The 13,228-nt window shown below is 49.0% G+C and overlaps 1 protein-coding gene across 1 annotated transcript in view; it reads left to right on the forward strand.

Moving 5' to 3' along the window:
* The first annotated feature begins 1,834 nt into the window (after positions 1 to 1,834).
* Positions 1,835 to 13,228, forward strand: part of Iqca1 (IQ motif containing with AAA domain 1) — a 125,027-nt gene continuing 113,633 nt past the window's right edge. Inside the window, exons 1-2 of the mRNA XM_041650471.1 lie at positions 1,835 to 2,061; positions 10,548 to 10,872. Of these exons, the coding sequence (XP_041506405.1) occupies positions 2,051 to 2,061; positions 10,548 to 10,872 (336 nt within the window). The 5' untranslated portion in view covers positions 1,835 to 2,050. The remainder of the gene's footprint in view (positions 2,062 to 10,547; positions 10,873 to 13,228) is intronic.

Here is a 13,228-nt window from a genome sequence, read left to right on the forward strand (position 1 = left end):
CAGGAATGCCTGGGCTCTGCACTGTCCCCTCTGGCCTCTAAACTGTTGATGTGTGTTCTCAGAGGTCGCCTTTAGGTATTGGATGTAGACATAGCTCAGGTGGCCATCCATGGCCACCTCAGGGCCTAGTCACTTTCAAGGAAGTGTCCTTCTGTAGGGAGAGCCTGTAGGCCCCAATGGCCACTTCTTCCCCGACTAAGGCAATTCACTCCATCAAAGCACTCTGCTGCCCCATTGGACTTTGCAAATGGCAAGATCAATGTCTATTTGCCCCAAACACAGCAAGAAGGAACACCCCCCTTCCCAACGAGCTGGCAGCCAGATACTGAGGCAGCGTAAATTATTAAAGTCTGAGGAGGAGGTGGAAATTCTATTTTGTCCACACAGCTAGGAGTGTCAGGTTTCCCTGATGGCTAAGTGGCTGGGGACCCACTGTTTTGGTCTTACAGAAACTTGAAAATTTTAAGCAAGGGCAATTTGGGTGCCTACGCAGAGACGGAGATCTTCTGCTGTTTGTCCCTCAGCAGGGCCATTGAGGACCTGTCATGTAGCCATCTGTCTTCTCAAGGATCTCACGCAACAAGGTGTGGCTGTTCCCATCTTTACACGTTGGAAACTGAATGCAGTTGAAGGGCAACCAGCCAACGATTCCCATCAACTCCAGCGTCCATTGGAGTGCAGCCTTGAAACCAGTTACTCAGGCCCTCTGGCTCTCAGTTTCCACCATGCATAACTGTCAGCAGTGAGGCAATGGCCAACGTCACAAGTTGTCATCTGAGTAGCCCCATGCTTGAGACCCTAGCACCAAACTCGCGGGAGCACCACAGTCTCTGCATACAGGTTGTGAAGGGTTGTTTAACACAGTGTGTACCTTCTTGGGTTGTCTGAACGCCATCATCAAGTTTGCTTCCTAGAAGAGTTCACGCGTGCTCACGCGTTATTCCTATTGGCTGTATATATCTGGCACTGCCTTCTGCCAGCTGAGTCCTGACTGGGCTATTTCTTGTACCTCTGCCTGGGAATGCGGGTGAATCAGACAAGTTTATGCATCCTCAGTGGTTAAGCTGTGGGGTCCTGAGATCTCAATTTGCATTTTGTGAGCATGCTGAGTTAGGTCCTGGTGGCCTTGCTATTTGACTATTAGCTTGGGTCCCGTTTTCGCTCAGGAGTTTTGCACATTGTATTTGGCATCTAAGACACTTGTTCCTGAGAGCCAGCTTGACTCTTGGTGTTGTTGGTTCTCCCACAGCACAGCAAGATTTTTTCTTTTTGGTATCAAATGATTTCATCTTAGAAATGTCTCCTTTCCTTGTGTGTGTATATGGGTTTTGTTTTTGGCTAGGGGAACTGTAGACTCTTTGTAAAGTTTGCCAGTAAACCTCAGCTTTAACCAAGGCCAAAGAGAGGAAGCAGGAAAGAAAGCCTCCCTGTGGGTCGCTAACAACTCCCCTTTCAGGAGAGCAGGCCTCTTTGCACTTGCCAGAGTGCTGGACGAAGGAGTGATTTCTGCGCCCACTCTGAAGGTGGGAAGACTAAGGTCTGCTGTCAGGAAGGTCCGTGCCCAAGACCCTTGGCAGAGAGAGCTGAGACCCTGGCCAGAAGGACCTCGAAGCCTGAGTAGCTCCCGATTCGAGCAGCTGTAGAGCCTGCCCCGCCCCCGTTCCTAACCACGCCCTGCCTTGCAGTTGCCACGGTAACGGGAAACGCGCGAGCATGCACTGCGCAGGCGTAGGCGTAGAGTCCCTGTTGCTAAGGCCACCTGGAGGCACTCTAGTGGGTGAAGTGAGGTTCCAGAGTCGGACGCACCAACCAGAGCGAGGGAACCCCAGTCAGTGCCTGCGCCCCTGGGGGGTGACGGCAGGGTAACCCACCTCTCAGAGCCTTTCCCTGCCCCAAGCGACAGGCTGTACTCTGTCCCTGTCCCTCTCTCCAGAGGAACCCCCACCTTCTGGGAACCTCTAGGGTTTCTCTGACCTCTGCAGTAGGCCAGCCTTCAGAGGGCAAGGAAGAGCTTCCTGGTGGGTGAAGGAAAGACAGAAAAAGGCCAGCCATGTCGAACCTGTAAGTAGTGGGTCACCTGTTAGCCTCTGTCTTCTCCAGAGTGACTTCTTCTGCCTTTCCCCCTCCACCTTGCCTTCCTCTCCACCATCCTCCTCTCTCCTCCTTTTTTGTCTTTTATCAAGTTCAATATGTCTCAGGATTGATTATCCCTGTCTCGCTGGCAAAGGACACTAGTCTGTTTCCCTCCTTCCTCAGAGGGAGGGTCTACCTCCAGGCCTCCATCACACGCCCATGGCTGACAGAGGCGACTTTTCTCTTGGTTGTGAATGGGTTGCTTGTGAGAACCCCAGACTCTAAACTGCATTCCAGAAAGACCCCCGGCCATTGCTGAGTGTGTCTCTCTCACCTCCTTATAGCCTTGGCTCTGCAGTTACCCCATGCTGTGCAATGTGGTATGGCTAACTGGAGAAAGTTCCAGGCCGAGTCTTGGTCATCACCCCCCTGCAAAGTGGTAGCTCTCAATATTTTTTTCCATACGGAAGAAGAGGGTTCCCAGCACCATGCAGGGCAGTGGCTCACGGCGTACATCTGCGGCCACTGTAGACCGCAGCTTCAGGTCCGTCCAGCTTCTCAGTACTGTCTGTCAGGAAACCTAAGCCTGGGCGTTCCCAGCTCATGGAAGGAAGGGGTGAGGAATGCGGTATGGGGAAATCAGGAGAGCAGACGGAAGCCCGTGGAGCTGGACGGAAGGCTGTTGAATGTCAGCTCTAAGCCTCCCGGAGATGAAGAAGGAGCTTGACAGTGTGGGCCCGGGACCGTCTATATGAGACATGGAGCAAGTGCAGGTAAAAGGGCCAGCAGGGAGAAGAGCTAAGTTAGCTAAGGAAGTAAAGCCTCCCTCCGTGGGAAAATGGTGTGCGGAAGGAGGCCAGCTCTGTGCTGCTGGGGTGAGTCTGGAGAGGCAAGAATGGAAGCGAGATTCGCAGCATAAGGTCCATGCTGGTAGCAGACAGCGGAGTGAGGGGTCAGAAAGATCATTCTGGAGACAGAGGAGAGAAGCCAATGCAGTGAAGGCCTAAGAGTTTCAGTGGATAGGGGACAGAGTGGTCACCCTGGCAGAGGACAGGTTAGACGGAGTCATTAGATGTGAAACCACTTCATTTTGGTGTGCCAAAGGAATGCCTGGTGTTGACGGAACCAAGAGAGTATAGGAGGCCAGGAGTGGGTGGGTGCCACCCTTGATAGTGAGGGCCAGTGGGAGCTCATGCGCCAGCAGACAGCTCCGGGTACCGACTTGGCAAGCCCAGACTGAGTGTAGCCGGACATCTAGAAGGAAGGCAGAAAAAGAGTGCTCTTCCGAGGGAAGGGCGTGAGGAAGAATAACGCAGAAACATCAGGGGCAGTAATGTTAGCCCCTGAGGATGCGGGACTCGGAGCTGGGAGCTGGGGAGAGAGTGGGGCTGGAGGCCGTGTGAATAGCCAGGAGGCCCCTAGAGCTGCACACAGCCAGGACAGAAGGGTTCCACACAGAAGGGGACCCACATTAGAGAGCACCCCCATACAAACTGCACTCCACAACACACACACACAGAGATAGATAGATAGAGAGAGAGAGAGAGAGAGAGAGAGAGAGAGAGAGAGCACATGTGGGGAAAAGCCAGGTGTCTCTCAGAGCAGGAAGTGGGAGCACACAGAAAGGGGTAACCATGAACTCAGTGCGAAGGAAGGAAGGTTTATTATTGTCTGTCAGTGGCAGGAGGCAATCCCCATTTACCCACTTAGACTTTCTGAGGAAGCTCAGCTCATGGTCCCTCCCCAGTCATCAGCGGCAGGAAGAAGTCTATCAAGCTAAAGAATAGCTATGTGGTCTTTCTGAGCCCTTACCCACTGCCCTCCTGACTTCAGAGTCTGTCGCTTTCTAGGTTGTGTTCTCTACTCTGAACTCCATCATGGGCTTTTGAAACCACTAGGCAGTCTCAGGACTGAGATAAATCTAAGTTCTCCACACCATCATACCTGTGTGCCCCAACCCCTTGGGGGGCCACCTTAGGGATGGGGATCCACTCCTGAGGACTCTTTTTTTTTTTTTTTTTTTATTTTAATTTATTTATTTATTAAGAATTTCTGCCTCGTCCCCACAACCGCTTCCCGTTTCCCTCCCCCTCCCCCGATCAACCTGAGGACTCTTGAACACAGGAAGTGACATGGTCTGCCTGTACCTAAATACCTTGAGAGGAAGGAGATGGCTTTATCACTACTGCACTCTCACCTTTGACCCTGCCAGGCCACAACCAAAGAAGTGAACCCATGTCCACACAAAGAATTGTGTGACTGAAGTATCACCACCCTGCTCAAGGCAGGACAGAAATGTCCCACGGGTCCCTTGGCCGGTGCTGGATAAGGGTGTGCCAACAGTATCACAGGTTGTTTGGCGTTAAACCAAAAGAAGTCCTGGCGTGTGCTACAACGGGAGTCAACTTGCTACACGGTATGAGTGTAGAAAGCCACTCACAGAGAGTGACTTGGGACAGACTCCGTTTGCAGACAGCTCTAGACTTATGATGGCTCGTCTTACAATCTCTCTGCTTCAGGGAGTTATCAAAAGCCGTCGGATCTACGTAGACACTGTACTATGCTGAGTTTTGGACGTGGATCTTCTCCTGGATTAATGATTTGTCTGGTTTTCTGGATGCTTGGCCTGGTCACTTCCTAATCAAGAAACTCCCACCTCTCTGTAGTGTGCCATGCTACTGAAATAGGTTTTCCTTTAGGATGTGTGCAGCAGGGGCAGACCTATGCAGGACTGTCTAGACAAGACCAACCGAGGCAGACTCAGGATTCATGGCCAAGGGCTGGGAGGAGGCAGACTCAAGAGTGACTGACTGGACAGGATTCTCTTGGAGTGATGAAAACATTCTAGAACTGGACAATGTGATGGTTGTAGAGCACAACAAATACACTAAAGACCGTGTGACGGTTGTACATACAGCACAGTAAATACACTAAAGACCGTGTGACGGTTGTACATACAGCACAGTAAATACACTAAAGACCGTGTGACGGTTGTACATACAGCAAATACACTAAAGACTGTGTGACGGTTGTACAGCACTGTAAATATACTAAAGCCACAGTGTCACACCCTGGAAGTCAGGGTTCCTGTTGGTTTGTGAAATGTGTCTCCATGATGCTCTTGTTGGATAATTTGTCATGTCCCTGATCTCATATTATCATCACGGGTCCTACATGAGTGAAGGGACCAGATACTGAGGGGAGGTTATGTGGGCTCGTGCACACTGTGTCTATGAATGAGGTCAGCACTCTGCAGGCTGGTGTGGCTGAGGCATGTTAGTTAGGTCCCTGGAAGGCCAGAGTGGTGGAGCGTGGCTATAGAGAGATTGAAGGGATCAAGGCCAGAAGCCTTAGTCCCTAGGGAACAGGCCTGTCAGCATGCAATGGAGCCATCTTTAGTGGTAAAGAAATCCAGCCAAGACATGGTCTCACGTGCTCACCTAGCACTCCGTATTTCCCTTCAGCCAGCACCATGCCTCTAGGGTTGTTGAAAGGCACAGGAGAGGAAGAGAGAGGAGAACAGCCCAGAGGGAGAGCCTGTGAGGCTCCGGTCACCAGGACTGTCCCTGAATCAGTGTTCCAGCTATGACCAGTCTGCCACAACCTTGAATGCCCCCTGTTGCCCTAACCCTGGCTAAAGTGGGTGCAGGAGGGCATGGACTCTGTGGCGGGCACAGCCCCTACATGGGCCTGCCTAGCTGGCCCTCCCTGTCACAGGACCCACTCATCCTGCATTTCTGTTCAGCTAGGGCTTCTGGGGATCCCCATGGTGGAAGACTGAGTCCATGGATACATGAGTGGAGTCACCCAGATCTTAGGAGGCAGCTTCCTTACGGTACTTGCCGCAACAATTAGCAATTTGAAGGATAAGTTGCTGTGGTGGTTTAAGAATGGCCCCCATAGGTTCATGTATTTTAATATTTGTTTCCGGTTGGTGGAACTAGTGGGAAGGATGAGGAGGTGTGGCCTTGTGGGAGGAAGAGTGTCACAGGAGGCAGGATTTGAGGTCTCAAAGGCCCATGTCATTTCCAGTTAGCTCCTCTACTTCCTACTTGCTGATGAAATATAAGTTCTCGGCTACTGCTCCAGCCCCATGCCTCCCTGCCCTGGGCCACACTCTCCACCATGATGGTCACAGACTCTAACACTCTGGAACCATGAGTATAGTGGTATTTTGTTTATGTTTTAATAAATAAAGCTTGCCTGAAGATCGGAGGATAAAACTAAACCACTAGAGGCCAGACAGTGGTGTCACACACCTTTAATCCCAGGATTTAGGGGACAGAGGCAGATGGATCTCTGTGAGCTCAAGGCCATCCTGGGCTACACAAGATCAGTGCAGAAACAGATCCAGGTGGTGGTGGTTCGCACCTTTAATCCCAGTACTAGGGAGTCATGCCTTTAATCCCAGCACTAAAGGGAATATAAGACAGGAGGAGACAGAGGCTGGGGGCTCAGTCTGCAGTCTGCCAGCCTTGGTAGCGGTAAGACTTCTCTAGTGGCTTGGCTGTTTTGCTTTTCTGATCTTCAGCTTGAGCCCCAATATCTGTCTCTGGGTTTTTATTATTCATGCTACACATGAGCCTTTTCTAAGTTTCTTTGGCCTCACTTTGTTATGGTAATAGAAAACTTAACGAGACATTTCCCTTCATCTTTTACTGTTTATTCCATCCCCACATTAAAATTATGATATTTACTCCCAGTTTATTATTCGTGGGTTCTTGTTCATGTTGCATTTGCCGATCAGCCCCCAGACTTTGCTGTTTTTATGTTTGGTATCGTCGAGCAGGAGCAGATCACCTCTTCTGTTTGATCTCGACTCCTGCACTCTAAAATGCTTTTCAACTAGTTCTGCATAGCCCCCCAGTGTTCTTTATTGCCCTTTGTTTGAGCTGGGTTATAGGTGAGATTTCTCTTTTTATTCTCATGCTTTTATTTATGTGGGTATTGTCTGAGCCTTGCTGTTTTAATCAACATCATTATTGTTACTGATTTCCTTGCATTTGGCACTTAGGCTATTTACAAACAGCAGTGTTAAGTGTTTTGTTTTTGTTTTTTTGTTTCTGTTTTTTTAGTCAATCCCTTCCTTCTTCCTCCTTTACTCCAAATTTCCAGGGTCATATTGCTCGTGTTTCCCTAATGAGGATGCAGTGGTCCTTAGATTCAGCATCCTGTAGCAACCATCACATTTGTGTGCACAGGGCATCTTCACTCAGGAATGGGCTGTCTATCAGTTTGCTGAGTATTTTCTCAAATGCTGGCAACTACCCTGTGGTTTTGACATCCTGTAGCTGTGAGAGATCAGGGGCTCCTGCATGGTGAGCCACAGTCATTCCGAGATTCACCCTGCCTTCGTTAGAGATGCTTTTCTTCTGGCTGCATCTGGCTTGCTGAGTGGAGCTTCAGATCTGAGTTCTGAACAGAATCAGCCTATGCTTCTCTCTTGTCAGTGTGTCTGCTGGCTGAGGACCCAAGCCCTAGTTTGTCCCCAAAATAAATCCTGCGATGTTTGTGTGTTTGATGCTTTCAGCTGCTGGTGTGCTCCACCTATGGTGTCTCAGGCCAATGGCCATCTTAAGTTGAGCCCTGCTCAGAGTCCGGAAGTCTGGGCTTTGATGACACGACCTCCTTCTGACTTCCTACTTTCCTGACTTTGCATTCTCGAGGAGGATGACCAGCCCTAGCTGCTCCTATCCGGGCCTGACATCACCTTTGACTTGCTCATCTGTGCTTCCTCCGTGCTCCCCTCTTGCTTATCTTTCTGAGGTGTTGAACACACATGCCGAAAGTCAGGTATCCAGGTGCTCTGAGCGGGCGCACGTTGCTTCTGCGGTTCTTGCTCTTCCCTGCACGGTAACTGCCTCTAGTCAGTTATCGTTGCCATTCACTACTAAGTATGTGGGCACTGAGATGTCCTGCAGCTGTCACAGCTCATGCTTCTTGACAGCCCTGCTCTCCTCTTTTCACTAGTAGAGTCCTCTATCCGTCGCTGGAGTTTCGGGAGTGTAGCACTTGCACACGCTGCGGATGGCGTGCCGGATGCCACACTCCAAATCCTCACTCAGTGGGATGGGAGGGAGGAAAAGCTCTGACTTGGGATTCACACAGTCTTTACGTCTCGTAGTGGCCTTGTATCTGTGCCCCTAACTACTCACACTGGCTTTCCTCCTGACAAGCAGGAAACATAACGCTTAGTGGGCAACAAGAAGCCCGAAAGTGAGCACACCCAGACATGGTGTGCCCTCACACCCTGTGACTTGAGCCATAGCTTCTGAACGCTCTGGTTTCCCCACATCAGAAGGGTACTGTGAGGATGCCATGCACTGTTATATGGAAAGCTCTCAGAAGAGTGGCTCGAGACATATACATTAAGTAACTTCTATCACCATTAATTCACCACCGTCATCATCACGGTCATCATCATTGTGATCGTGACATCGTTACCAATATCACTATCATCAACCACTACCAATATCATTAGCTACCGTCACCACCACCATTACCATCATCATCATCACCATCACAATCATCCCCATCATCATCACCATCATACCACTGGATGCCAGAGCTGCCCTGGAAGAGGGGAGACCCAGAGGCTTCTGAGGGGGCTGGAAAGGAGCTTTGACTGTACAGCTGTGTCAGGCCATGTGATTCCTAGCCCTGTTTATGACACACTCCAGGGAACAGGTGGCTAAGTGACTCCAGGTCCAGCAGAAAATGACACAGGCCAATTGATAGCTGGAGACCAGGCGCTAGGACACCTGAAAAGTGTTTGGACTGGAGCCTCAGGGTATCAAAGACCTCAAGCTCTGGCTTCTCCGAGTCAGGGGACATGGCTGTCATCCTTTCCAGAGCTGCCTCTGCTCAGACACCCGTGATGTCTAGCTGATCTCAGCCCGAGTTCTTAGGTGTGAAAGGCCAAAGTTTGGGAAGGGGAAATGTCTACCATAATTCTGTCTGAACAGGCTTATTGGGCAAATCTCAAGCTAGAATCAACAGAGAAGACAGACGGAGGTGGTATGGTGCCCTGGTAGCTAGCTCCTTTGGTGAATGATATCTCCAGCCTTCAGCTGCCCTCCAGCCCAGGGAGGGCATGGAACAGTCTGCATTCCATACATTCATCCAGCAAACTTCTGGTTGTATAAACTCCATCGAGTATGTGGGGCAAGAGGACCCAGCAGGCCCAGAGCCCATCAGGCCCTGGCTTCTCATATGCTGTCATGACTCTAAGGACAGCACTTGTTCTCTTTAGCTATGGTTCATCCACACTTTCTCACCTCTGTGTGAAGCAGTTTGGTGACTACCTTACAGTTATTCACTGCTCCTTGGTGGGCTATCTCTAGATTTTTGCTATTTTCTTAAGTATTTTTTTGTTTTATGTGTGTTAGTGTTTGTCTTTATGTATATGTTAACCATCTGCATGCAATGCCTACTACAGGCAGAAGTGGGCATCAGTTCTCCTGGAGCTGGAATTACAGAAGGCTGTGAGCTGTCATATGGGTGCTGAAACTGAACCCAGCTCCTCTGCCAGAGTAACTAGTACTCTAACCACTGAGCCACCGGCCTCAGATGTCTGCTACTCTTGTCTTTTAAAATACTGGGGCTGGAGGCTGGAGCCGATAAAGTGTTGGCTTGCAAGTGGGCAGACCTGACTTTATTAAAAAGGAGGGGGGAAGAGGCTGCGTATGGTGATGCCCCCTTACACTTCCAGCACTAAGGAGGTAGAAAGGGGGGAATCCTGGAGACTCACTGGCCAGTCAGTCCAGACTACTGGATGAATTCCCAGGCCAGTGAGACCCTGAGTCAAGAAACAAGGTTGTTGCCTCCTGAGAAATGACATGATGGTTGGCCTTCGACCTCAACACATCTGCATGCGTGCACGCGTGCAAGCGTGTGCACACGCACACACACACACCAAGATTCTTAAAGCCTAAGGATATATTTTAGTAGGAGAGTACTAAACATGCCCAAAGCCCTGAATTCTTTCGCCAGCACTGAAAAAAAATATTGCTACAATTATACTTGTTACATAGTCATAAAATTTTATCCACAGAGCCTGCACACATCCAACTTTACAAGGCAATGTGGAATTACTTTCCAAAATGGTAGTTTCAATATAAACTTCATCATATATACATTTAAATCAGTTAAGATAAGTTCATTGGTCTGGTCATAGATTGCTTTATTATTTAAATTAGTACAGTAACAGTGGCTTTACAGACACATTGAAGAGCAATTATATTATTTATAATGAGTCTTTTAAAAACTATTAACTAATCATAGTAATGCTTTTTTTAAAAAAAAAAATGGGCTTGTCAAAACACCATAAGTTGTCCAGAGAATGTTCCAGCCACTTATCGTGTCCTGAGCTTGCTTCTGCCCGTATTCTGTTTTATGACGCCAGGTGGCCGATACATGTGTCCAGTGGGGTAAAGTTTATATATGAGGTCTCTAAACTCCATGTCTTCCTCCAGCATGTACAATAAAATGTGGCACCAGACCCAAGAGGCCCTCAATTCTCTGCTTGACAAGGATTCTCAGAAGATGACCGAACCACAAAGAAACAAGGTCTTAGTCTTCCAGATGTTAGCTACCTTCTACATAAAGTATGTGCAGATCTTCAGGAACATGGAGAATGTCTACGACCAGATCGTTCATCCACAGAAGCGCATGCTGATTCGCAAGGTCCTGGATGGTGTGATGGGTCGCATTCTGGAATTGAAGAACGAGATGGTAGAGTTGGAGCTGACAGAGTTCCATTATTTTGACGATATCTTACAGGACCTGAAGTTGGCGCCGGTAAGGTTTTGTTATTGTTTTCCTCTTTCGGCTTTTGTTGTAAATGAGATACTTAAGGCTGTGTCCCATTGTCTACAGACTTTTTAGCCATGCTTGCATGTGACGACCTGGTTGAGTTAAAAGCCTGACCACTTTCTTCACTTAAACCTCACCAGCATGAGGAAGGCTTTGGTTGCTTCCTTGTCTGGGTGGACCAATCTTGGAGCAGCTCGGGGGTCTGACATTGAAGTCCTGTTATCACAGAGATGCCACAATGTCATGGTGGTTGAAATGGAGTTAGTTGACTGACCTTCTCACAAATACCCCATAGCCCAAAGGTTCCCATTTTCTCTGGGCCATGCCACCAACTCTCTGGTCCACAATGTCCTTCTGCCTGTGCTACCCCATTGTCACTTGGATGATAGTCTTGAATGGCCGGGACTTGTGCCCAGCTGAATGAATGTCTTCCTTTGCTTTGGGTCAGTACTGACACTGTACGTTTATATCTATGGCCTTTGTTCTTTAGGTTCTGTAGGAGGAGGTAACCCTCTTTATGGCCCAGGGAGTCTCCCTCTGCCACCTGGTGACCTGGGCACCTTCTGTGGTCACTCAGCCCCTGCCACTGAACCTTTCCCTGCCTACTGACAGACATTTGCCTGAAGTTTTTCTAATATGGTGAGTGGATGGACTTTTAAGGGCCACTGGACATCTCGTTTCTTCCGGTGTACGCCCTGTGAGCTCACCTTCCATTTTGAAAGGGTGATTCCCTCAGGTAAAGTTAAGAAGAGAAAATGTCTTTACCACAGAGCCTAATGTTTCTTCACTTTGAAAATATTTTGACTTTTGGAAAGGCCATTCCTTTCTCCGGTGAAGATTCTTTTAATATTGTTATCTGATGACGTCAGAATAGACTAAAAAGAGCAATTGGAACGAGTCAAGGCATTCCAGAATTCCCATGTGCCTTCCTGCATTTCCAAGAACAAAAGTCAGCCGCCAGATGCAGTCAGGTGTGCTTGATGCCCCTACCCCACCACCCTGCCCAGGTGAAAAGAGGAAGAACGGCCTAGGCCAAATGTGTATCGCTTTTTATTGAATTACAGTTCAAATTTAATTAGTAAGGTGACATTCAATGTCTAAATCTAATTTCAAGGCTATTAAACAATTACAGTCTAAAGAGGTTTGGGGACCCACATGCTGGGCTACCTCCATTTTTCCTGCTATTTACACTGCCCCAACCTTCAGCTGGTCGCCATCCTTACAACTAGGAAATGCTGCGGCTGTGAGAAGCCAGCTGTGCCCAGGGAGGAAAGGGGTGATGGGAACAGCCATCTCCCGGAAGTCTGTGCTGTAGGATGACATTAACACTGTTTTCCTCCAGCCTTCGAACTGATGGACAAGCCGCGTGATGTCTTTGACATGCAGGGGCCAGAACACTGGACCAGCAGTAGCGTTTGGGTTCCGTGAACAGTGTCCTGGCAAAGAAGCAAGCCTTGGGAATATTCCAGCAATTGGGGTGGACCATTCCTGCCAGCATCCTCTTGATCACTGTGGCCATTCTCTCACGTAGTCCACGCTCCTTGCTGTTTTTCTGGCCAGCCCCCAACTATTTGCATGGTAGGACTTAAGTCCTCACCACAGAGACCGGAACATCAAGGAAATTATATCAGGCTGACCCTCCCTGAGAGAATCTGTAGCCAGAAAATGATGGTATCTGCCTCTGGTCTGAACTGGCCTCCCGAGCTGGCAGCTGGAAGTTGTGAAGAATGGAGCAAGAAGAGCTACTAGAGCCAGAGAGAAGGCTGGGGAAGAACAGCAGAGCATCTTTATCCCCCCACCCTTTCCTTGGCCCTGTGACTTCCCCAAAATGCTTGTTATGCCCAGATTTCGGAGTCTCCCCAAAATCAACAAGGACACCGAGTCCCGCATCTAAAAGTAAAGAGCTTTTATTCTTATTCAAGTTTGAACTCAAACTCTCCTTGTGTCCAATGCATTAGCACAATCAGAGATCCCTGAGCTCATTTGGGGTGGGGTTTTTATAGTAGAAGTTGGGCTGAGGGATTTCTAAGGTTCAGGATCCCTGATTGGCTGACATTTGTCTAGGGATGCCCTGGTGAAAAGGGGATGGGTGTGTGCTGGACTAAGGAACTCCAGGTGATCCTATCTACAATGGTTGGTATTTTCTTGGGATGCTGATTTGTCTGTTCCTGGGTGGTGACTGGATGGTCTCAGTTTGTGGTCTTTTCTGGAGTCAGGTATTGCCTTAGGGTAAACTGAGACTCAGGCCTACTTTCTGGTTTGTCTCTATATAGAGCCTTTCTTGGCAGGTGTGTACAAAGCTGCCCTAGGCCTACATGTCCATAAGTAACTACTGGGATTT

Source organism: Microtus oregoni, unplaced genomic scaffold (genome assembly GCF_018167655.1).
Source record: "Microtus oregoni isolate MIOR12 unplaced genomic scaffold, Mior012 000004F_ref0000308, whole genome shotgun sequence".
Classification (NCBI taxonomy): Eukaryota; Metazoa; Chordata; class Mammalia; order Rodentia; family Cricetidae; genus Microtus; species Microtus oregoni.